General features: G+C 50.2%; 1 protein-coding gene across 12 annotated transcripts in view; it reads right to left on the reverse strand.

Moving 5' to 3' along the window:
- Positions 1-25873, reverse strand: part of Dlgap2 (DLG associated protein 2) — a 531604-nt gene that overhangs the window by 74553 nt on the left and 431178 nt on the right. For all 12 annotated transcript variants that reach the window (XM_063235015.1, XM_063235014.1, XM_013143569.2 and 9 more), the window contains one exon: positions 1601-2670. In XM_063235015.1, the coding sequence (XP_063091085.1) occupies positions 1601-2670 (1070 nt within the window). The remainder of the gene's footprint in view (positions 1-1600; positions 2671-25873) is intronic.

Raw genomic sequence — 25873 nt, forward strand, 5'->3', positions numbered from 1 at the left:
CACGCAAAGTTCAAACTCTTCCTCTGCTATAGTATATATATAGTAAAATAGTATTGTACACAACTAGTAGTTGTGTCTGGATAAATCTGTCACTACTTGCATTTGGTCGGCAAATCCTTTCGGGACCATCCCCTGAGAGCTGGGACATAGCACAGGTAGAGCTGAACCTCCAAGGGCTCTCCAGCCCAGGCTTCATGCTGGGTCACAGCTGCCTCTCTGTTCTGCTAATTGCCTCCTGGTGGCTCAGCCAGCATCCAGCACTGTTACTCATCATTCCAAAAGGATTTCTGCAGACCTATTGGGCATAGCACCTGCTCCCAGGCAAGCAGGAGACATGCTCGGAGGTGAGAGCCATGTAACACGAGCCGCCCTACCCTTGCTCACAGGTACCATGCCCTGTCACAAGAGCAGCAGCAGGCTTCTCAGCCATGCACAACAGGAAGGCCCTCTGAAGGCAGGGGCTGCTGGTGCCAGGTGACAGCATGATTAGGAGATGAAGGGGGAACTGTACAGAGTACAGGCTTCCACAGTGTGCCAACTCTTGCCAGCCACCATCTGTAATTTATTTCGTCCTTGGTCAATTCATCTCTTCCCTACCCCAAAGAGACATAGATTTCCTGTACCATGGGTCAAAGGCACTGCTGCCAGGTAGGGTGCAGCTCAGTACAGAGGCAGGTCTGCTGCCACTGGCAATGTCAGCTGCCCATGCACAGTGGAGCCAGCATATCTGCATGGCTGTTGCTAAATCCCTCACCCTCAGGGCCTCAGGGAATGGCCCATCATGTTTCCAGTGATGGTCCAGCAGAAGTCCTGGGAAACCTCTGAGGCTTCCTACCAAAACTGCCTGCGAACACTGCAGCGCTATGCACAAGCAGGGGGAGCAACCTCAGGGTGGACCAGGGTGTGAGTAACAGGAAGATGAAACACTAGGGTGCGTGGAAGACTCTTCAGCCTCAGCAGATGGAAACTCTGCCATTTGCAGCAACACAGGTGAGGACAGAGGACACCGTGTAGGACAAACATGTCAGTCACACAGTGCATACCTGCGAATGCTAAAACACTGGAGCTCATAGGAGCAGAGAGTAGAAGGCCAGTTACCAGGGGTAGGGCTGGGGATGGGAGATGCTGGTCCAAGAATATAAACCTTCACTTAGACTGAGAGAATAATTTCACAGGACCTATTATACAACATGGTGACCACATGCTGCAAAGTCACAGTAGAGTAGCTATTGGTTACAAAATTAGGTTCCAAAATAACTAGAAAAAACCTCAAAAATTACCATAAAAATGATTAATCTTGGAGGAGGCAGAGTCTGTTACTCCGCTCTGATCACCACTCATCACATACATGTCACAGTATCACCTGGTACCCCACAAAGATGTGCAGATGCTCTGTTTTAATAAAACTTCACTAGGAGAGTCATGAAACAGTCTCAGCACGAACACACAGGGATGAGAGGCCAGGTCTACGCCAGTGAGCGACTCTGGCTTCCAAAACCCCACACTGCCCACCCCAACGTCTCACGCAGGCCTTCCTGCCGCCTGACCAAAGATGATGGCAGTAAAAAACTGGGTGGAGCTGCCAGGCTATGGACCTTACCTGGAGGTAGTGGCATGGCCGCAGCACAGGCTTCCCCTCCTGGGGTGCCAGCGGCTTGTCCAGGTTCAGGGAGCTCTTGCGATATGCCTCCTTGGCCTGGCTCACTGTGAGTGTGGACCAGGAGCTGCGCTTCATATGCTTAGCATCGGGCGTCAGGGCCAGCCCCTCACAGGCCGAGCACTTGACGTCGTTGTTGCTCTTGGAGGTCTTGAGGGACAGGTCCCCAAAGGGGCTGGGCAGTGCCTCGGGGTAGCAGTGGGTGAGGTGGTCCCTATGGTGCCGGTTGGCCATGCTGGGCGTGCGGTAGGTGCTGTCACTGTCCAGGTTGTCATCTGAGCTCCACCAGCTGCTCATGCCAGACCTGTGCTTGCCCTCAGGCTTGCGCTCCTTGCTCTTGCTCCGCTTACCATGCTTGGAGTGGTGGCTGTGGTGGTGGTCATCCCCCCGGCTGTCCCCCTTGGTCCCGTTGACATTGCCCTTGGAAGAGCCTTCCAGCGAGTGTGACTTGGTGAACAGCTTCTGCACAGAGTGCACCAGGTGCCGTATCCGGCCCGGGCTCTCACTGCGCTGCTCAGGAGCGGCTGAGGCTCTCTGGTACTGCAGCGTGTGGAAGCCGTCCCTGTGCAGCGGCAGCTGCTTTTCAAACTGGTCCAAGAGGTTGGCAGGGATGCGGTTGACCTTTGTGCTGGCATGCGACATGGTACAGTCATCCCTCATGTCATAGTGGGAGCTGTAGTGCATCCTGGGAAAGGTACTGCTGGACACATGGTCGCCCAGCACCATGGGCATCATCATGCACTCCGAGTGCACTGAGCTCCGGGGTGAGCAGCGGTGGTGGTCCAAGGGACAGCTCTCGGCCGGGCTGAGCAGGTAGGGCTGCCGCACATCCTGCCCATGGCGCAGGTGGTCATGGGGGTGCTCGCAGTCATCAGCAGGTGTTATGCCACACGTGTGACCAGTGCACAGCTGTGGTTGGTTTCGACTTCCAGATAAGCCTTTCATGTTCCTAGGGGCGGGGGAGTATCTTTCCTCATTGAAGTGCTTTGTTGGGGACCATGAGTACTGCTGGTCTGTTGACAAAACAGAAATGCCACTTAGTACCTGGTGGCTATGTGATGGTAGTCTCATGTTGACACCCCCATGGACTACTTTTTCCTGCCTCAGTGTCATTGGTGTTCTGGGCATTCAGGGGATCTGTTGTGCCCCTAATGTGAGAGTATTAAAGGGAGGAAAGGATGTTCTCAAAGGATGGTCATTAGGGGGTGAGCAAAAGCAACAGGAAACTGGGGATATAGCTCAGCAGCACAGTGCCTGTCTGGCAAGCACGAGGTTATGAGTTCAATTCCCAGCGCCAAACAAACAAACAAAAAAGCACAAGAATACTCAAGCTGAAAAAATAGCTGCTCAGTAAAAGGCATTCGCATCGCAGCTCTGTCACTTTGGACACGTGCATCGTATTGCTTGCCACTTTGTGCAGCAGCCCCACAGTCCTCTTTCCTGAGGGTCTTCAGTCGCACTGTCTTGGCTGCCTGTGTCAGTGATTTAAGTTATTTCTGAAAGGTTGCTGGCCCAGACTGGACACTGCAGCCAAAAAAGCCTCAGCCGGAATTAGGGAGCTCCTGCCTCCTCCGCCCCTAGAGATTTACCTGTAACCCTATATCCCCACCCTTAGAAACCTATCTCTGGCACCAAACTAAGACCAATGGGCTACCTGTGCATCCCTAATACCCCCTAGGTCCCACCCCAGGCCGAGGCTACTTATGTGCCTTACTCCACGTGTTCCAGGGAGAGATCGCCGGCCCCGGGGTGGAGATGCCACACCCCAGGGGGTCGGGGTGTCTCTCCCCGCATTCCCGAAATAAAGGTTACTTATATTTTTATACTTCTTATCTTTTCAGTTCTATCAGACCTATCAATTTCCTTATGTGGTCTTTTGACTTTGGGAAAGAGCTAGACGTCGACTGGTGCCAGATTCAGTGAACAGAGGGATGAAGACACCATGTCATGTTTTTATGAGTCTGCCTTTCCTTTGGATGGCACTCGGCAGCAGAGTTCACTGTATTTTTGATCATACCTCACAAAGACACTCATGAAAAGGACTTTCAGAACCGCTCTCGAAAGTGGCAAGAACTGTGGGATAAGTGTGTTCAGTGTGAGATGGAGCATCTTGAGGGGGGATTAATAGTGATGTGTCTTTCATTGTAACAATTTTTCATTTAAATATTTACTAGATAGTCTAATCATTCCTTTTATAATCACAAATATTTAATGTCTCATAGACTCGTCAGGTTTCTCAACAGAGTCTGCAGTATTAAAAAAACAAACTGTTTTGGGGGAAACAGTTATATTTCTATTAGATTTGAGTATTTTGGTTCACTTTAAAAAATCCAAAAACTAACATCTGGTATTTAATTTGTAATACTGCTTGGTAAGCTAATGCATCTCAAAATGGTTCCAGGCCACCCGTTCCTCTGCAGGTGAGCAGCATGGGTGGCTTCCTTGGCCCATCTGCCCAACCAAGCTGCCACGCTCCTCAGGGACAGACCCCACACTCATGGAGATGTGGCTGGGCATGCAGACCTCCTTTCACCCCGCATAGGCTGGACCTCAGCTCTGCATCTCAGCTTCCCCTGGCTTTCTCTTGGAATGAGTGTCCAGAGTACCTCATGCTTTCAGCAGCAGGGAAGCTTTACCCTTGGGGGGACCTAGGGAGGACTCCTGGGGTGTCTCCATACCAGGAGTTTGTTTTCACCTGCAAGAATCTACTCTGCGAAGACCAAGTGGTCAGACTTGTAGACAATCCAACTTCAAGGAGGGATACCCATACCAGGTGTGCTGCAGCCTGGTGCCAAACCTGAGGGAGGACCACTGGGGCAGCAGCCAGCTCTGTCTCATTAGGGGCGTGGATCTGGAGTCCCCGACTCCACACTGCAGCCCTTGACTATGAGATGGCTCAGATCAGGGTGGTCAGAAAGCCAGGACCCACGGAGGAGTGATTACTATTCATTGGCTTTATCATCATCACCTTAACTGATCTGAGTTCACACTCACATGGGTCCTTATTTGTAAAGTCCAGGATTTACAAAGCCTATGGGGTTGGATCCTGGGATGTGCCACAGAGGCCCTGGCCCTGTGCTGTATACTGCTATCTCTTGCTCTGTGTCAGTCTCAGGGCTGGGCTTGCCTCTCACTGGGGTCTAAAAGGCAGAAAGTAAAGACTTTGCTGTAAGTAGTTGGGAAGGAAGCCCAGAGCAGGGCCTCTGAGGGCAGGGCCTAGAGCAGTGGGCTTGCCAAAGACACAGGTCCTGGGATGGCTGGCTCCCTGAGGACCCAGGCCTGGGACAGTGGGCTCTCTGAGGGCCACACTTCACTGTATTTTATCTGTGTGCCAACTCTGGCACAGTCCAGGTCCAGACCAGACTCCCACAGTAAATGAAAGTGTACAGGCTGCCTTATACCCTCATACCCTCACATACCTTCTGCTTCACATTTGGACCCCTGCAGAGGACCCTGTGTTCTGGTTGCTTTGTGAGTCCTCCCCACCACGTTCACAAGACGGCAGGCTTTCTCTGTGTTGGTTTTTCGGTCACTCTGCACAGTGTCCCTTGCTGTATCTGTCCTCAGAGCTCAGGGCCCAAAGGACAGCAGAGACCATGTCTGGGGCTGATTCCTCCCCCAGCCACTGCCCACTGGGGTCAGGTCACCGACTCCCTCCACCTCTCTGCCCTTACCGTGGGTCTCCCTCACCACCTTCTATGGTTCTACCCCTGACCAGAGATGATCTTGGACCAGAAGTCTCCTCTGAGTTTATGGAGCTCCAGCCTGAGTCCTATTGTGTGAACACAGGAAAGGCTTAGAAACAGAGGTTTCTCCCTGTACCCATTCCCAGCTCCCCAGGTCACTGTGTGGCCATGTGACCAGTGTGGGGCTTGGCCTCAAATGTCCCATTTTAGGCTTCAGCACTATAGTTGCCCAGGGTAGCTCAGACACAAAGCCTGTGGCAAGGACAGGCATGACTTCAAAGTTCTTAGGAACCTGGTGGAGGAGGACCGTGCCCAGGAGTGCCCACAAGGAAGAGGATATCAGTCCTCTTGGAGGGATCCTGGGCTCACAGAGGCCCTTCCTGCCTTTTCCCATGGCTCAGGGTCCTCAGCTCAGGGATAAGAGCTCCGTGTTCCACCGAGCCTCTGGGCTCAGGAAGAGTCGGGTACTCTCTCTCCGGTGAGCCCTGTCAGAGCACTCAGTGCCTTCCTTCCTCAGCAGTCAAGGGCTGTATTGGAAGTGATAATTAGAATATATTATACTTAATATAATTAAGAACAAATTAAAGAGGAAATTCAGTATTCCCCTTTAATAGCAACACTACATTGTCTAGTTCAGATTCAATAGCCAAAGTTGTCACTCTTTAATCTTTTGTGTTATTTCTCCATTAGCATGCAATTTAACACATTCCTAATATCCCTTCATATTAGAAAGTGAGCCCATTACTGCTCCTCTCACACTTCCTATTCCTGTGAATGCTGAGCCTGCATTACGAGCGAGGCTATGGAAAAGTGCAGTATTCAGTGATGGCGAACCTCAAGAGCTTTCCAGGATACAAACAGTGCACTGCAGCATGTACAGGTGCCATAGCTTTGCCACCCCTGGTACAGATGATAAAGTTTAACAAAATGAATTAAATTTGATTACACAACATGTTGACAACATGAATGACATGCTTCTCATTCTGTGTCAGACTTGTCCTGGTAGACGTGTAGAAACTTCCATATTCTCTCTTTTAAAAACATCACGACATGGGCTGGGGATTTAGCTCAGCGGCATAAGCACCTGCCTTGCAAGTGCGCAGTTGTGAGTTTGATCCCTGGTACTAAAAAACAAAACAAAAACAAAAAAAAAAATCACAACAGCAACAAACACTGGTGCTGGTGCAAGGTACTGTAACAGATGGTGGATCTGAAGAATGTGATGAAGGTTTGGACCATCAGTGTTTTAGAAGTGTGTACAAATATAATAAATATTTACAGGCTGGTCATTTCCTCCCAGGGCTCTTCTTCTGCTGTCCTCTCGGTACACAGCAGCATATGTGGGCCAGGGAGCTCTCGGGAAGCCCATCCTGCCTCACCCTGGGTGAGTGTGGATACGAGGCCACCCATGTCAGAAGGTGCCTGCTGAGCCAGAGGATGAAAACGAGAAGTTCAAGGGATGAATGCTGGCAGCTATGAACACCCCTGGGAAGCTGTGGCGGAAAGACAAGTTTGAGCCTAACCTGGGTAATAATAACTTAGCAAGACTCTGTCTCCAAGCAAAAAATAAAGAAGAGGTGGGGATAGAGCTCAAAGATAAAGGGTTGGGTTTGGTTCCCAGCACTGAAAAACAAGAACAAAACCTGACACACCTTTAGCCAGACGAAAAAGAAAGACTAAGACTTCTGAAGTCATAAATTAATGTGGACTAACCTCACAGAACCAAACAAGATTGTAAGAGACTACTATAAACAACATATGCCAACAGATCAGGTACCCTGGATACAGTGGAAAATTCACAGGAACACAAATCAGTCCAAGAACAAACAATATCTCAGCTGCACAAATGTCTAACAGATTAAAGCAATAACCAAAGGGCTCTCAATAAAGGAAAGTTCAGGTCCTGATGGACTTACAGGTGAATTCTGTCACACAGTTAAAGAGGAGTAACTCCAGTACTTCTCAGACTTCTAGAAACAGAGGAGGAGGAGCACATTCAATCCCACAATGCAGCAGTTCCATCAGGGACAGCATTACCTTCTGTCAAAGCCATATCACAAGTGAAAAACCAGGAAGAAGGGCTGGGGTCTCCATGTGGGTCAATCACATGGACCCGGTGACCTCACTGGGGTCCCTACATCAGTCAGCCCACAGGCGTCCAGCACATCACTCGGTGTCACCCATGGCATGCACCTGGGTAGGCAGAGCAAACCTGTGGGTAGCTTCACTCACAGACCTCTCCGAGCAAGCCAGCTGCAGCCCAGATGACAGAGTGGGTGCCTTGCCTGTGATGCCTGATCTCTGCTCATCACCTCTGGCTCTAGGTGAAAGCTGATGCTCAGCTTTGGTGGATGGACTCATTTTCAAGTCTACCTAAGTCAGCCCTGGACATGACAGGAGTCCCTGATAGGGTTGGGCTGTGCAGGGGAGCATGTGCCCACACGAGGGGTTGGCACAGAGTCCTTTCCTGCGTGCACTGGGCACATGCCAGTAGGAGGCCGACATCAATGCAGGGGTTCCAAATTCTCCATCACCTTGGGACTGTACTTTGGGGACACAGCATCCTATAATGTTTTAGGGGTCCCTGTACAAATACTTGCAAATACTAACAAAATAAAAGTGAGGGCTGGCAGTGTAGCTCAGTGGCACAGTGCCTGCCTGGAAAAGGTAAGGTTGTTAATTCCATTCCCGGTGCAAAAACAAAACAAAACAGAACAAGACAAAACAAAGGTGAGAGTGGGGTCCATCCTGGAGCATGCTGGTGAGAGAGGAGAGAGGATGACAGCCTGGAGGGGCCAAGGAACATTGTCCTGGTGCTCAGACAAGGACGTCCCCTGACTTCCCATTGTCCTGACTACTTCCTTCTTCCAGCTGGGCCTCTGACAGTGTGTGTGGCTCTGCATCACCACACCCAAGGTGACAAAAGTTGGCTCCAGAAAGTGGGAGGCAGGCCCTGGACAGCAGCTGCCCAGCAGTTTCCCTCTCTTTACAGAGAGCCCATAAGTATAGCCCAGCACTGAGCCTTTCAGAGAACGGCTAGGGACCTGCTGTTCCTCTCTCCTACTCTGTGCTGGGCAGGCCTCTAGGAGTTTAGTGTGCGTGCGCACGTGTGTGGATGTGTGTATGTGCATGTGTGTGTGCCCATGTACATGCAGCCTGGGAATGAAGAGCAGAAGCCAGCACCTTGGCAGCCTCAGCAGATCAGCCCCACCCTGGGCCCAGGGACTTCATGCCATCACTGAGAATGGATTTCTCAGAGCTCTGCAGGAGCTCTGGGCTCCTCACCTAGAGTCCCAGCCAAGGCCCATTCTCAGGCTGTGTTGTTCCCCTTAACTTTGTAGTCCCTAAACCCCATCTGTTCTTTAAGCCCTACTGTAAGTACTTTCTGATGCCTAAACTCTTCCACCTCAATCCAGTCTCTCCACCTCTGGTAAACAGAATTTCTGTAGCTACGTTCCTCCATGACAACTTCTTGTTCATTCATTCACCCCTGCATCCATGCTTGCACCCAGCATCCAGTGTGCAGACTCCCTGCCCAGTGCTGGGGGCACAGATCACCGAGGCAGCCTCGTCCTTCAGAGACACAGTCTGGAGTCCACAGTCCACAGTCCCCAGCAGAATTAACATAGGAGCAGAGCACTGCATTCAGGCGAGAAAGAGCCAGGGCCGCTTGGGAGCTGTCCAAGTGGATCTGAAGGCTGAGTGACCATTTTTAATTATGTCAGAAACCTCTAGCCTTTCCTTCTTCTTTGTGCCCTTCTGCCCCAGCGCGCGCACACACACACACACACACACACACACACCACTTGCACATATCAAAGCCATGCACACACACAGTGATGTAACCACACACATACATATGCAGGGTGCACACATCCGGACAGCTGGGCTGCAGCTGCTCCACCACTACCTGCTTCATCACCCTGGGCAGCTCGCTGAAGCTTCCATGCTTCCTTCCGTGCTTGTGAAGCACAGAGGACCCTGAGACCCACCTCAAGAGGCTGCTGTGAGCAACCAACCTGCTAATTCAGGCAAAACGCTCTAGACATGCCAGGCCTGCAGCAAGCACACGACAAATGCTGGTCATGGTTGAATTACACAGGCAGTACATTCTGAGCCTGGCTACTTCCTCGTACAGGGGAAATTAGTTCAACTGTGATAAATTGAAATGTTTGACTTGGAATAAAAACGGAGAGATGAAAACCTGGAGAGAAACATCAGCGAGGGAATGAGATGTCAGGGCAAAGGAATGCGAACACAAGAGCATGCAGCTGCAAACTGCAAACTGTGGCTGAGGAAGGGCCGTTCATGATGTGGTTTCTGTGGAGCCATCCTTGGGGGCTGGTGGTGCATGACGGCAGAAGCTGGAAGTTCAGGTGAAGCTTAGAAAGCTCCCTCGGAGCAGCAGGGCGTCACTTTCTAGAGCTGAAAAGGGTTCTCAACTGACTTGAAAATTCAAACCCTTTTAAACACCTGCCTCTGCAGAGCTAATTGGACACCCTGAATGTGGAAATTTTGTTTTGTTTTGGTTCAGAAATGAATCAGGCACCAGGTGTGGTGATGCATGCCTGTAGTCCCAGCACTTGGGAGCCTGAGGCAGGAGGATTACGAGGGTTTGAGGCCAGCCTGGGCTACACAGCAAGACTTTGTCACCAAAAAAAAAAAAAAAAAAGAAAAAGAAAAAGAAAAAGAATCACATGTTGGTCCTCACTTATGGCATGAGACATAATGTCAGAAGGGACAGTGCATTAGTTCCCATCCATGGAGCTCTGACCTCACTAATGCTGGTAACTGTCCCAGGAGGGGTCAAAGTCACTTACAACTTCCACCTGGAAGAATCATTGCTCTAAGAAGGAAATTTTCCCAGGTTAAAATAGTTCCTAGGAGTCCAAATTTCTCCTAGAATCTAAGTCCCTAACTTCTGCATATTCCATGTTATACCCAGCAACTATGCTGTGTGTCCAGGCTGACTTCTCACTCCAGAACTGGGTCCCGGAATACAGATGTTTTCCCCTCCCCAGGGCTGAGGTTCTGAGAGCCCAGGTGTCCTTCTTGCTCCAGGTTTGGGCCCTCAGAGCCCAGTGTCCTCCCTGTCCATGGCTATGGTCCTGAGTAGCTTGTTCTTACTTCATTGAGCTTAATCTCAGAAAAAGTCTAACTATTTGAACAGCTACACTGGGGCTAAGTTACTCACATGCAGTACTTTGTCTCAGGCTTTGTCATAGAAATCTTCTGAGGCACACATCTGTAATAGAGGGGTCCATGGTCATGCCCTGCCCTCACTCATCCTGTTTGTCCACTGCCTGGATGATGTTACCTCCAGCCAAGTTCTCAGTGCCTGGAACATTATAATGCCCAAACACAATGAACCAAATTGAGAGTCTTGAGAATTCTGCTCAGAACTTGCCTCTTTCTACAAAGCCACCTTCACCCTACCAAGTGGACAAAGCCATCTCCATCTCATGAGACCATGTCCAGGATCACAGGGTGAGGCATGGCTTAAATATATCCCCAAACTCACCATTTTGGTAAAACCAACCTATAACATACCCCTCCAGCTATGTGTATTTAGTTGTGAGTGCCTGACACACCTGTCTAATTGCATCATAAATTCTGCTTATGTTGAGATCAGAGTCCACATCACAGCACTCGATGTCTGCATAAGCTATACTGTCATAACATCTGTTGTCTTGCTACTGCACGGGATGAAGGATGGGATTGAAACCATCATAGTGTGAGGCCCAACAAAGGTCGCGTTGTTTGGTGGCAGCAGGAAGGATAAAACACACTCCCCTTTGGATCATGTGCACACCAGATTTTCTGAGGAAGAATTTTCTGTGCAGTAACAGCATCCAGAGACCAATCCAGTGGCCGTGGACATTAGGTCTGACAGCACGACATTGAGAGCAGTGATGGGTCTCCAGCCTGCAGTGTCCTTATAGAGGGCACCATCATGCTGGAGGGATGTCTGGAACCTCAAGAAAGTTGCTGGGGCAACAAGGAGACAGGTTTTCTCTTTCACTCAGGTAGCACATGGGAGGCTGCTTACTGACAGAACCCATGGCGCATGTCTATTGTGTTTGGGAGGAGCCTGTGAGTGTTGCAAAATAAAACTTCATGAATAGCAGATAGGGGCCAAGGCCAGACTGGTATACTCACCTCTCAGAAGGAACTGACTCAGATCAGGCTCTACCCATTCATCCAGGACAAACTGATCCACTGAAATGAGATGAATCCCATCCAGTGGTGACTTATTTACCCACTGAAAGGGGAAGGAGCTGATTCCAGTGAAGTTCTATACATCTAGCCAGGACAGAACCAACGTGATGAATATCACACACATTCAACCAGGATGGAATCTACTCTATTTGACCAGGACAGAGTTGACTCAAGAAGACTCTACACATTCAGCCAGGACAGAATCAACCTGAAGAACACTTCACAGTAACCCAAGGAAGCTTCACCCCTTCCAATGGCACATGACCAGTCCATTCAGCCAGATGAAACCAATCCATGGAAGACTGACCAACTTAATCAGGGTGGAATGCCCCAAGGAATGTTCATTTATTCAACTCGGATGGAACCAACCCACTGGAACAGAAGGAGCTGACCCAAGGAGAACTCTCCCACTCCGCCAGAATCAAACTGACCTGAGACAGGTTCCACCTCTTTAGCCAGAAAGGAACTCATCCAAGAACAGTCACTCATTCAACCAGGACAGAAATAGACTGAGGAAGTTTCTACCATCCAACCAGGATGGAACTGACCAAAGGAAGCTTCATCCATCCAACCAGGATGGAACTGACCAAAGGAAGCTTCATCCATCCAACCAGGATGGAACTGACCAAAGGAAGCTTCATCCATCCAACTAGGATGGAAATGACCCCGGGGAGGGGAGGGTTTTACTCATCCAACAATGTCTGGGGTTATTTTTAGGATTTTATTAACTCATATCTTTTGCTCCATAGTGCATAGTGCATCATGCACACTGATTACACACACACACACACACACACAGAGAGAGAGAGAGAGAGAGAGAGAGAGAGAGAGAGAGAGAGAGAGAGAGACTTGTGGTTTATCTTAATTCTTTGACACTAGGTTCAGGAGTCTGACCAGTAATTTTTAAGACATAAAAATTAGTTTTAAAAATCTCTACTGACTTCACATACACTAAAGCTGTAGCTTAAGAAAAGATAGTACAGAGATGTGGTTTATTAGCACAATATTAATTTAAGAAGTTTGTGATTCTGAACTCAGATACTTAACTCTTCAATTATTACTCAGAATTTCACTGCTTAATTTTCAATTAAGCAGTATCTTGGGCAAATTTGCAATTTAACTACACTAAATTACCAAATGACATGTTATTTGTGGGCTTAATAAATAATTTTCACACAGATCTTTTTTGTAATCCTAAAAACAATGGCTTCCATCCCAGAGGAAAATTGATGTTAGTTACAAGCATAATCCCATTATTCTTGAGGCAAAAAGTTCATAACTTGTGTTCTGTAGTAGAAATCTTTCTATGAAATGCAATATAGGCTTCACAAAGGTAATTATAATCATTTTCCAAATATTTTATGCATGAATTCCCTTTGATGGAAATCATAAGATCTTTAATTTAAACTAATCAATCCTTCTCTTACATTCTGAGTTCTCTCTTAACTTTTATACAGCTTTACTTACTTTGACAAAAATGTGTAAGTTACTGACGATTCTCAAATGCATGTCCCAGAATCTAGCAAAAAAGAAGCCTGGTTCAAAGATATTTACTTTTGAGAATTCATAAACAAATATAATTTCATAGGCAAATATAATTTGGAAATACAATTTGTAATGATTTTTAAAATAATACTGATGATTTTTCCCATTTCATAAACTTCAAGTGTTAATTAAATTAAATTTATTGTAAGTTTCAAGATAACAGGCACATTTTACAATCCCTGGTATAAATGCTGTGATGAAGGGAGGGGAGGCGATAATTAACCTACAAGTATGCACTAACTTTGCATGATACATGTAGTCATGTCCTACAAACACATACTAACAAAGAAAGAAAAATTTAAAAACAAAGATGATATCCAGCCATAAGTAGTCAAATGGTACCCACTTATACGTGATTAAAAATACATGTTTAAATTAAAATTTTATTATAGTAAAAGTCACACTACTTTTAATTCCCCTCAAAATTCTTCCCTAGCTTAGTCTATCATTTTGCCACTTTCTGAAGTAGTTCTGGGAGTCCTCTTTCATATCTTTATTTGTGCTGTCCTGGTTGCCTCGATGTCCTGCATCAATTCAAAATGTTTCTTTTCACAGTCATTTCGCCTTTGAGGAAGAGCAAAAGTTGCACAGTCCGGGACCCTGTGAATACAGTGGATGTGGACACACTGAGATGTACTCAGCGTGCTTTTCTGTGGGATGGCACTTGGCAGGTGTAGTCACAAACTTCTGACCACTTCATAAAGACACTTGAAAGAGAGGACTCCAGAATTGCTTCCGAAAGTGGCAAGAAGGCTGAGATCAGTGTGTTTGAAGGGAGGTCGCATCTTGAGGGGGATTGATGGTAATGAACCTTTTACTGTACATTGTTTTAAAAATTTAAACATTGGCTGTATATTTTGAGCATACCTCTCAGTTACAGTTTAATGAGACTGCGGATAAGACAGTCACCATGGGGAGTACCAGAAACTCCTGCAGAGGACGGGAAGGTACTGATTGCTGAATGCACTGGGAACAAGCTGCAGGCTGTGGTGTTTCCAGCTCTGCTGCTGCCCCAGTGCGGCACAAACATCTGGGTGTTTAATCAACAACCTCTCCTTCATCTTCCAGCCTTTGGTGTTTAAAAATGAATGTCCGTTTACCCAAGTGCATGTCTTCGAGGCATTGCATTTTTTAAATATTCACAAAACGCCTGGCAAGCTCTGACAGGGGTAATATTCAAAGTGGGATTCTGCTGCTTCTGCTGGTTCTCCTATTGGCTGCTGTGGTCTGCTCAGATCTCAACTCCAGCACCAGCCTGGGGCTGCTGCATGTCCTGATTCTTTCACTCTTTCCCGAAGTGTGGACAGAGCTTTGTTTAGCTGCCGGAACTGTGAGTGTCTGGGGCTGTGTGGCAGGGGGCAGCTCGGTAGCCCCTGCTTCTGGGTGGAAGACATCTGGGGAGAGGGTCATGGCCTGGCCACTGCAAGGTGAACTGAGTGCTGTGGGCAGCCAAGGCCTTTGGAGGTCAGGACCATCCACTCCTTGTTTCTGCTGCCAAGTCTGACCTGGTTTAATTTCAGGCAGCTTTGAGTCCCCCAGGAACAGCAGGTATTGGGTACTGGGACCAACCTATGTGTGAGTGCTGCTAGAGACTGGCAAGCATTTAAGGGAATGGAAGAAGAGAATTATTGCTATACCGCAAGGCAAAACTTTCATCAACTCTTGTGAGCCTTTTTACCGATGAAAAGAAGCCCAGGCACAGGGAGGTCTCATGATGTTCCTGACGCCACACAGGCAGAGGTCCCAGCAAATTGTCTTCAAGAGGGGACAGCACTCCCAGAATGAGTGGTTTGGGCTGTTTGGGCTGCCCTGCACTGTGGCTGTAACCTGCTTACAAAAGCCGCAATCCTCCTCCCCAGGATAGTGACTGAGGCCCAGATGCTGCCCACTCTGCCTTTGCTAGGAGCTGATAGCAAGGCCACTGCTATCACTATCAAGAGCCACCTGGAAGACAATCTCCCCTATCTTCCAGTCAACAGCAACCCAGGCCCACAGTTCCCAAATTGCAACTAAAACAAAGAGCAGCCAATCAAAACCTTGTGCTAACTGACCGTATAAGTGGCGAACTGGGAACTCCTGTGTAAGGTGAGAAGAGAACCAGTTCAGCCCTGATACAGACAGCAAATGCTTCTTTGGAGTCACCAACAGGGCTAGTCCTAGCAGCAACTCAATGCAAAAGCTGGGTTAAAAAATTCTGATCATAACTTGGGTGACATCAAAATTCTGCTCTTGAAATAAGAACAATGCAAGCAAAATAAAAGCCAAATGGTGAGCCAGGGAAATGGTTTGCGGCGCTAACCACCCTCAAAGTCCCAATCTCCCAAAATTCCACCAAGAAATTAAAAAGAAAAGGCCAGTAAGTGAACGGGCAAAGAATGCAAAGGGGCTGAGGGAGTTCACAGCAGCAGGAGTGGACTGTGCTATGGAAGCCACTGGACGCTCAGTGTGGGGCTCATCAGGGGTGCAGACAAATGGACAGAACTTTAAAGTCTGACATCCCACAGGCAAGGGCTATGGGAGATGGCGAAAGGGCCACTCAGCTGTAACTTCACAGTGACTGCTGTCCTGACAGGCAAGGATATAGGAGCATTCTGAGGGAGTTAAAGGGAAGCATCTCGGGCTATCAGGTGAGTGCTATGCTGAAAGGGAACACGGATTTCATCTGCTCAGGTTTGCATGAAGAAACTGAACAGGTGAGCAGGAAGCCAGGGAAGGTGGTGGTTGGTCTCTAGGGCAGGGCATGTGGTAGCGTTAGGTGACTTCTTATAATAGTAATGCAGAGTTTGCATGCATTGGAAACTCGTTAAGCCCAGATCCAAAGAATGTCCACAGGAGACAAGACTATGAGCAGACCAACCTAGTGTTTACATCACCTCCTAGAGGCCCTGCTGTAGTGCCGAGGCTGGGGTGGATGGGATTTGGCTCCTCTAGAAATCCCCAGGACCAGGGGCTCAGGATGAGACTGCAAGAACAGAAGAGAGGGTCAGGCACTGACTCCTGGGGCTGCACATCCTGGTCCCTTCCTAGACTGCAGAGATCAGGGTCAGAGCAGAGCTTTCCTGGGCCTGTGCCAGCTGATGGCATTGCATTCACTGCACTGCTCTCACATGAAAAGGTAGGAGAGCCAGGGATGAGAGCAATTAGAGCTCAGAGCCAGGTGTTTTGAGGTCAGCATTATCTGCAACATGGGTGTGATGACTAAATCGTGACTTCAAATTGCAGTGGTGGAAGTCTAAGCCCCAGGGCCGTACTGCCTGGCACTGGAGGACCTGGAAGAGATGAAGGAAGTTAAAGTGAGGGGCAAGGGGGCCCTTGTCTGAAGATGGGTGTCTTACAAGCAACAGAAATGGAGGCTGGAGGTCTGGAAGACCACCACCGTGCTGCTCTCCATCTCCAAGATGGTGTCTTGCTGCCACCTCACCAGGAAGACAGCAGAGGGGACATGGGTACTGGCCTGTTCCCATAGCCTGACAAGAGGGCAACCCATTCACCTCCAAGGCTGTGTACCGGGGCTTCAGTTTCCATAGGAGTTCTGGAGAAGACAGAAGCATTCAGATCTCAGCAGCTTTGACAACATGTGATAGACAGGTCCTTGTGAGGGGAGGTCAGGACACAGAAGTGCACTGACACAGCCAGCGACAACATAAGGAAGAAGACCCCAGATGCCAGCCAAGAGGAACCATACGTGGAGCTTGGGCTTCTGGCCTCCAGGATCCATAGAAGCAATGTAAGAAGGTGGTACATGGAGGGCAGCAGGATCCAGGCATCTAACACAGGGCATCTTGGGTCTATGCAGATTGGCCATGCCCTGGGCTGCTGGGCAGAGCAGTTGTGGGAGGAGACACCTGGTCCTCCCTTGGTATGCAGGTCCTCCCCACCAAGTCACTAAGTGGACGTGGTCAGCCATTCATTATTGTCATCACCACACACACCTGTCCGTAGCAGGCTTTGAGAATCACAGCCCAAGTGCTCCCACTTTCTGGTTTTGGCTGGACAGAGGTGGTTTGCACAGAATTTCCACTGCCAGATCACAGATCGCACTACTCAATGACAGTGATCCACTGTTCCCTGTGAGGGGAGATGGTTCCAGGCAGGCCTGGCCTGACAACACCACATCCACCCGGGCCTCTGTTGTCACAGGGGCATCTCCAAGAGGGCCGAGGTTACTCTAGCACAGGCTTCTTTCCCGTGACACCGGGTCTTCAGACCCACCTGGCCTGGAGATCCACAGCAATCTGAGAAGACCAGCTGCTGAAATCAGTGACTCAGCCCACAGATCTCTACAATGCTGCCTCCCGTGAGCACAGCCTTGGTGGAAGCGGAGCCCTCAGCTCTCAGGCAATAGGGTGGGAGGTATGTGTGAGCCCCCAGCACCTGGATGTCCTCATGACAAGGGACTGTGGGGTGTTCTGTGCTTCCGGGGTGTCAAGACACCCCAGTCTTGCATGTCCTTGTCCTTGGTCAGAATGGGGCTTCCTCCAGGCAGGTGGGCAGGTGGGGCCTGCTGAGCAGTCTTCTCAGTCTCCTCCCCTTAGTGACAGGGCCCCTGGCCTCTGACCAAGTTTGTGACTGGGTGGGGTCAGAGCCCTAGGTCTAGGCCCTGAGGCTTGGAAGGGGTGTGAGTGGAGCACAGAGCCACCAGTGGGCATTCTGGCCACACTGTTCTTCTTTTGTGGAGGAGTTACAAATTCAACTCACTCTGTTGTTTGTCTCAGTATCCTCACGCTCTCTTAGGCCCCTGGGGCCTGAGCACCAGCTGGGATGTGGAGTGTCTTCTGGTCCCCAGCCCTCAGGTCCTGTGTAGAGCTCAGAGGCCTGCAGGGGGAGGTCTCACTTGCTAGGCCGCCAAACCTAGCAAGACTGAGCTGCACTGCCTGGATAACGGGTGGAAAAGATCCCGCTGAGGTGGAAGCAAGAAGCCTTCAGTGCATCTCCTCTGGGATCCAACCTCCAGTGTCAGCACCAGGTCTCAGCCTGCCTGGCTGCTTCAGAAATCAGGTCAGGGAAACATGTTATGCAAACCCTGAAATCCAGGCAGTGGAAAGACCTGTAGCTGCTGCTTGCAATGTGGTCTGTCTCAACTTTCAAAGAGGCTTTCTGTGTAGATCCATTCATGGGTCCTCCCAGTGTTCTTGGTTACTGGCACCTCAGAAGCCTCTCTGGTCACTGCCAGCAGTGATGATGAGCTGCCCCCTCTGTGGCATGAACATCCATTTTCTCGCCTGCACTGTGAGCTCCTCCCTGGCAGGATCATGTCTATCCTTGTCTCACACACTCAGAGTCATGATGAATCGCAAGATACATGGCGAATGGTGTTGGGACACAATGCTCCTCCGGACATTGTGAGCGTGTACTCAGGCAGGGGTGAGGAGATGGTGCACTGGGGTCTAGCTCTGTTTGTGTATGTGGATTGATTTGTACAGCCATGAAGGTATGCATGCACATATAATTAAAACACAGTCAATTAGAATCATTACTCTGTAGCTAAAGATAGTAACTAGAAGAGCAACCTGTAATATTGGTTGAATTCGAGTCTCAGAACGACTACATGGTATATATATCATCATGACAATTTTTAGAAATGAAAAGTATCAAGGATGCAGTAATGATATAACCATGATAAATGGCAGGAAGAAATCAAATTTATATAACTCAGCTGAGCCCTATCTTGAATACCAAAGCTGCTGGAGAACTGGATCCCAATGACAACTTGTCCGTTGTTAGCTGAATATATATACATGGCCATCTAGTTACTTTAATGAAGGAATTTTTATAGGTTGTGCTTCCTGATATATGAAACAGAACTAGAAGGAAGTTGAAAAGCAGCAGAATAAACTGGTAAATATAGATGAACCTGAAGAAACATCAACACAATGTAAACTAAACAAAAGCAATCATGACTAGTTTGAGGTATCAAGATATAAGACAGGACCAAACTTTTAAACACTTATAAGGTGTAAACAACTATATCACTAATGTCTAACATTTAAAAATCCGTTACATTAAAAGACACACTGCCACTGATGCCCCCCTGTGAAGGCCCCCCCACCCCTCAGCCAGCAGCTCCGGAAGTCCTCTTTCCAGAGGCCTTCTGTGGTGGGACAGTTGATCGGTATGTGACTGGTCACCTGACCTTTGAGATTCAGTTCTCCATCTAAACAGTGGATGGTGAGTATGCTCCTATTGCTGTGGTACTCCTGTTTTATATGAAGGCAGCTCTGGCCTATGAACTTCCAGGCACCATGGAAACACACACTGGGGAACTGCTTTCCCTCTGAAATCAGCACACTCACTGACAGGCATTCCTGGTCTGCTACAGCCAGAGAACAGGAGACGCAAAGACAGCTGGGTGCTTACATGCTTCATCTTGCAACTAGGTGCAGGCAGCAGAATCATCATGGTCAGAGCACAGTCAGGAGCAAAGCTGAGCTAGCCAGGCCTGCACATTGGAAACCTTCATTCTGTACCCAACTGGAAGCCAGAAGTGCATGGACTCAGCAGCAGAAGAATGTAACGCTTGGTGGCCTACATGGGCCATGGTTCTGATCCACAGGGGCTGCCAGGGACATGCAGCCCCCATCCAGCCACTGCCATCAGCTCTTCACTCACGTTCTCCAGGCATCACCTTAGTACGAGTCCCCAGATTCATGCTTGCCTATGTGGCCAGCCTTGCTTCAACTGTTTGCAGGTGCCAGCAGCCTCTCTGCGATAGCCCCTGAGTTCAAGCACCCCACCCCTAGTTCCCCAGGGCACATGACTTTGCTCATTTCCAAAAGTAAACACATATCTGTGACTTCTGATCTACAAGGTAGCAGGATATCAACTGTGTGTCTATTTTCTTGCCACAAGAGTCCCTGCGGAGTCTCGCAGATGCTACCTCTGGCCTTGGTGGGGATGACTGTGCCCAGACAGCCCCAGGACCTGCTTTAGGACCTGGTGTATTTTGTGGGTATCTGTACCTGGCTGGAGGGGACCCTTGCTTTGGGTGAAGGGTGCTTCCCTGGTGAGAACCCCTTGTAGCTCCTCGTTCTCTCCTTAGGGTTGCCTGGCCTCCTCACACAGGGAGGTCAGAATGTTTGAGCTGTGGGGACCTGGGACCTGGGCTGGAGGGGTGTGGCTCTGCTGGTGGCTTCTCCCCAGCACCTGCCCTCTACGCTGAGCCCACTTCTGTTCCTGCCTTTCCCCCTGCCAGGTCTGACTGCCCTGATCACTACTTCCTGGGCCCTTTCCATGCTCCAGACTTATGACTTCTGTATCTCCTCTGCCATTTCCAGGAGCCAATCCTCACTGACCCAATGGCCACTCCATAGTGTGCTGCTTCTGCCTGCAGGGCTGGAGGCCACTTGACCCAGATCTACAGGAGGGCCCTGATAGACCTGTGACCCTGCAGGAGGGGACCTGTCTAACCCATGACCCCTGCAGGATGGGGCTGGGCCCCACGGGATGCATTGCTCTTGAGGAGCTGCTTTCAGAGGACACAGTCACTTCGTCTTCCCAGGGAAGCCAGGAATCTGGGCCATGGAAGATCATGGCTTCCACCATTCCTTGTTCAATGACTGAGAACACTCTGGTGACAGCATGCACCGGAGATCAACAGAGGGGCAGTGTGTGGGGCTCTGCAAGACATGGACACTGTCATGCCGCACCACAGTGACAGATTCATTCCCACAGGTTGATGACTAGATGCTAAGTGTGAAGACCCACTGCCCAGGGACACAGACAGGGTGGGCCCATGAGACTGGCCTCCCTCCAGCATAGGATGTGGGACACCTGTGCATCTTTCAGGTCCCTGGAATAGCAGGCCCTCAACTAAGCACCTGGGGCCACATCGAGGGTACTGGTGTCACTGCAGGACCATCAGTGTCTCCTCACATGCACGACACCTCCTGGTCCTTGTATCCCCTCCCCAGGCCACGCACAGCTTTCCTCATCCCCTCTCCCCTCAGCATCACCGGCACCCTTGTTGTTCATCTGTCTGCCCTCCACATCTTGGGGGCCAGGACGTTACCCCGGCCGCAAGGCGACTTACACTTTAGAGTGAACATGGCTGCTCTTCCACCGCATGCGCCGATGGTGGCCGATCAAATAGTGAGGACACAGAGCTTCCTGTCCTGTGGAGGAGCGTGCCTCCCACCTTGCACCTAGCCCAGCACCTGCCCCAGACAGAGCCACCTGCACATCTGTGTGCACAGGCAGAAGCATGCTGGTGTCTGTTGAATGTGCCAGGCAGGACAGGGAGGCCACAGGGCCAGCCAGTGTAGTGTTCAGGTTGGGCAGGTCTGTGGTCTTGTCGGTAGCAGGACAGATGACTGTGACTGTACCTATTGTCTGTGAAACCTGCTGGCTCTGAGCTACACAAAGAGGCCTCAGATCTTGGTCAGATCTGCCCTGCGTGAGAGTGGATCGCACTTCTCACTTTCACTGACTATCTTCAGAGTAGTTGAGCAGAGCAATCTACTCATCAACATGTCACTGTAGGCTGTGGGCAAACAAAGCATCCCTCACTTCTGGGGCAGAGGCGTGAGCCCTGGCCTGTCTGCCAGGACCTGCAGGGAGCTCGCTCCCTGCCAGCAGCCAGCAGCATGTGAAAGAGTGTGCCTGCCCCTTCTGCTGCAGTGGTGGAGCCGCGCTGTGCTTTCTTCCTCTGTAAATGGAGGATCTCATGGCTCCGGGCTACCTGGATGCTTCCCCTCCCCAGGGTCTGTGACTGCTCTCATGGCTTCACTGAAGTCTGGTCAGGGATGTTGGAGAGTTGGGGTTGCAAAGATGATAAAACAACCTTAGTCACAGGTCTGAGATCAGTTAGACAAGAGAACAGAAGCTGGGACATGCCAGGCACACATGCTAACCCTCTTTTCCTCCCTCCCTTCCTTCTGGAAGCTGAGCCTTCAAGGAGCCCTGGCCTCTGCCACATGCCAGAGACAAGAGATCAACCAGGTCCCTCCCAGGGCGATGGGTGAGGTTAGACCCAGGCTGGGGAGCACACAGATCAGTGTGTGGTCTGCGTGTGTGTCCACTCGTCCATCCGCACATGTGCCTACATGCCTGTGTGTCGTGTCAGCACTGTGTCTGTCGCAAGGCAGGGAAACTCCGCTGGTGGCTATGTCACGGGGACCTCCCCATCTCCACCGCCCCTAGATACTCCTGTGCAAGGGGCACTGCATCCCCATTTATGATCTTCCATTATGGTTCGCAAGCCTGGGCAGGGTAGGGGAGCATAGGCTGGTGCTGGGGACACGCCCTGAGTCTGACAGCATGGGCAGCCCTGGGTGGTCTCTCCCAGCCTCCCCTTCAGGGGTCCCTGGCTGGCCTTGTGTCCATTCTCCGCAGCCCACTTCCTTGTGAACTTTAATGTCCCCAGCTTGGACACCAAACCCCAGGATTCTGGTGCATTTCACAGGTGACAGGACACTCATTCCCCTTGGCACTTCCAGGCCCAACTTGGCCTCCAGGGCCTGAGTCTGTCACAGCTGCCTGGTGCTCGGTGCCACCCCAAACACCCCACCAGGCCTCTGCCCTCCCCAGCTTCCCTGCGCCCTGGCTGGTGCTTCTTTGATTCTCTGCATCTTAGAGGATTCGCGGTGCCTCTGACTGTGCTGGGTCACCTTCCTGGTGGACAGAGCATCTGTGCCTCTTGTGTCTCTGATACTGGTGGCTGGGTCCACTGAGCTGGAGCTGAGGTCATCTGGGTCAGTAGAGAAAGCAAGCACCCCACAGCTGAGCCTGCATGGCTGAGGGCTGGGTGGGACCCTGGCAATGAAGGAGCCACCCAGGGCACGGCACTGAGGTTTGCTCCACAGAACAGGTCTGAAGGCTGTGGAAGTTATGGCTGGTGTTTGGAGGAAAGTTAGGGTACATCCCAGAAATCTCACAGAAACCCGGACATCCTAACTTCCACAGGCACCAAATACACACAGCTTCAACATCAATCTGGGTTTCTTACACAGAAATAAAATCCTAAAGTGGAGCCATTGAGTCTCTCAGTGAGTAAACACGGAACCGTGCTTCCTTTCCTACAGAATAAGGACACTCAGTGTCACATGCCAGGGTGATGTCCTCAGGTCACCTCTGAGCACCCAAGGTGGGCTGGGGTGGGGTGCCTTGTGCTGGTAGGATCAGGGGAGGGTTGGGAGATTCAGACAATTGAGGAAACAGGTTGGGGCACAGCTGGAGAGGGGTGGTGGGTGCTGTCGTCCTCCTGGACAGGGACTGGCACATCTCCCCTGTCTTCAGAACGTGCCCTGGAAGTCAGTCTGTGAAGCCCCAAAGGCACACAGCTTGGGGTTACCATGGCTGGAACTGCTTCTGAATGGGGTGTGCTGTTAAATTAGATGTGCAGACTCTGGGAGAGCTCAGCTGCCTGCAAGCTGATGCCTGGATGGTGCTGCAGACTGGGCTCCATGTGGCCTGCATGGGGCACTCTCAGCACCTACAGGCATCACCCTGAAACACGCGTGGTTTAGCTTTGCCTGTGTCCTTAGTGCTGGGCTTTGTGTAACACGTGTCTGCTGTTCCTTGATTATTTAATCTGTTATTTTCCTTTTTACAGTGGTTCCTCAATTTATGAACTTAATCCATTTGACAATTCTGGTCACAAACTGAGTTGGACAAGAAATGAACCAAATTTTCTCATAAAGTCAACTCTGAACCTAGCCACTGAATTTGATTTGGTTCTTATCCAACTCGGTTTGTGATTAGAATTGTGGGGAGCATCAAGTTTGTGAACTGAAGCACCACTGTGCTTTCCAATGAGTTTATGGATACACAGTCCCTCTCAGGGCTCACAGGGATGGATCCCAGGACCCTCCAGAGTCCAAGGCCTGAGAATGAAATGCACCAGGTCTGCATGTGACCCGCACATAGCCCCCCACAGACCTCAACCATCTTCAGGGCATGTGCAGGGTCATGTATTGCGGAAGCTGCAGGAATGGTCACACTGCATGTCTGGGGCTCAGGGTGAGAAACCAGTTTGTACATGCTCGGTACAAAAATTTGTTAGAAAATCTTTTCCATCTGTGGTTGGCTGAATCTGCACATATGGGGCCTGGCTGTGTCTCCCCAAGGAGCCCACATGTGGCATGGGCTGTGTCCCTGACCTGTCTTGGCTCCCAAGAAAGGCTTTCTATCACCATAAGAAAGTGGGGTGCTAATCCATTTCATCGGTTCCTCCACTAACTGTAGAGCAGCCTCTGCATGCTGGGCACCTTCTCACTCAAAAGCTCCTTCTCATGCACGACCCTCAGCAAGCTCTGGAAGACACATACTCCCAGGGCAAAGGGCAGTGATGCACGTGGGCAGCACCCCAATATGCTACTCTGTGCCAGGAGGAAGCCTCGCTTTCTCAGTTAGCGATGGAGCTGAGCTGAAGAAACAGAACAGAGCTTGGTGCTGTGAGTGGATCTGCACTGGGCGCGACTCGTTGGCTTTCTGCCGTGGGCACCCTGGGCTCAGGAACGATGCCACGACAACTCCGCTGCTGTATAGGGTACAGCCTGGCATGTCCTGGGGCTAGCCCTGTGGGTTGTGCAGGAGACCCGGGAGAGGGCCTGCCTCAGCCCACCGAGATGCAGAAACAAGTGGCTGCACTGGGAACAAACAGAATTTAATATTTATTCCTAATTAGCTGTGACAACACTGGGAGTATCTCAGACTCTCTTCCCTGCTCCCCCCAATCCTCTTTTCCTCATTTCCTTCCTTTTCCTTTCCTTCTCTTTCTCCTGCTTTCCTAATTTCATTTTTGTTATTTTCCTTTTAAAATGAATTACCTTGTCATACTTTTTCCATCAGATGCACATCGACAGCCTGAGACAGCAGTCACACTCCTGGGTGCGCACCAGGGCGGGGCACCTGCCATCACTGGTCCCTGGCCTCCCAGGTCCACTCGCCACCATAAGGACCCAACAGCCCAGGTCCATCAGAGGTGAGTGGACATGGACAAGAGGACTCTGCAGGATGCTACATCCTGAGGCAGAAAGTCCTGCCTTGTGACAAAACCAGGTGCTGACAGATAGCTGGGGAGGAGGGATCCTGGGGCCAGGTATGGGGAGGGCTGTCCAAGAACACATTCCAGTCCCTGCATGGGGAGTTCAAGTGCTGCCTGGCCTAAAGTGTGACCACAGCAGGTAACAATGTGTTCCACCCTGGAAAACTGCAAGAGACTTATTTGAAATCATCATGTACGTGGACATCAGGCTAACCACGCATTTAACCACTCCACAAAGCATGCATGGCCCACGCTCCACACTGCTGTGTGCTGTGTACTCTGCATCTCCTGATGCTAACTTACTAAAGTCAGAAAAATAACAAAGAAATAGAATAAAGTGTTTGCCGTATGAGAGGCTTGGTGGCTATTTCCAAAGGACACTGGGCACAGGGCTCCTCTCTTGTGCTGCCCATGTGGCCCCTCAGCAGCCGGGTGCCCGCCCCAGTATTCTCTCATTCCTGCATCCTCTCCCCACTGTGACCCACCTGTGCTCCTCAAAAGGGAAAGCAAGAGCCACAGGGCCTCCTCCTAGCCTGTGGCCACCAAACTCCCATTTCATTCTTCCCAAAGCCTCGGCACCCTGGCATCCCCTTTTCATTTTCATAGCCACTGACCCTGTATGACCAGGCTGTAGGAATGGCCCATGAAACACTTCCTGTCCCTAAACAATGTGGAGAGTCTTCAAAAAGCACACACAAATTTATCACATGAGGCAGGAGCTCCAGATCTTGGCACACACTCGTGTTCATAATGGCTGCACACAACAGCTAGAACATGGAAGCC

This window comes from Cavia porcellus, unplaced genomic scaffold (assembly GCF_034190915.1).
Source record: "Cavia porcellus strain 051 isolate PalLab524CR breed Dunkin Hartley unplaced genomic scaffold, mCavPor4.1 scaffold_24, whole genome shotgun sequence".
Classification (NCBI taxonomy): domain Eukaryota; kingdom Metazoa; phylum Chordata; class Mammalia; order Rodentia; family Caviidae; genus Cavia; species Cavia porcellus.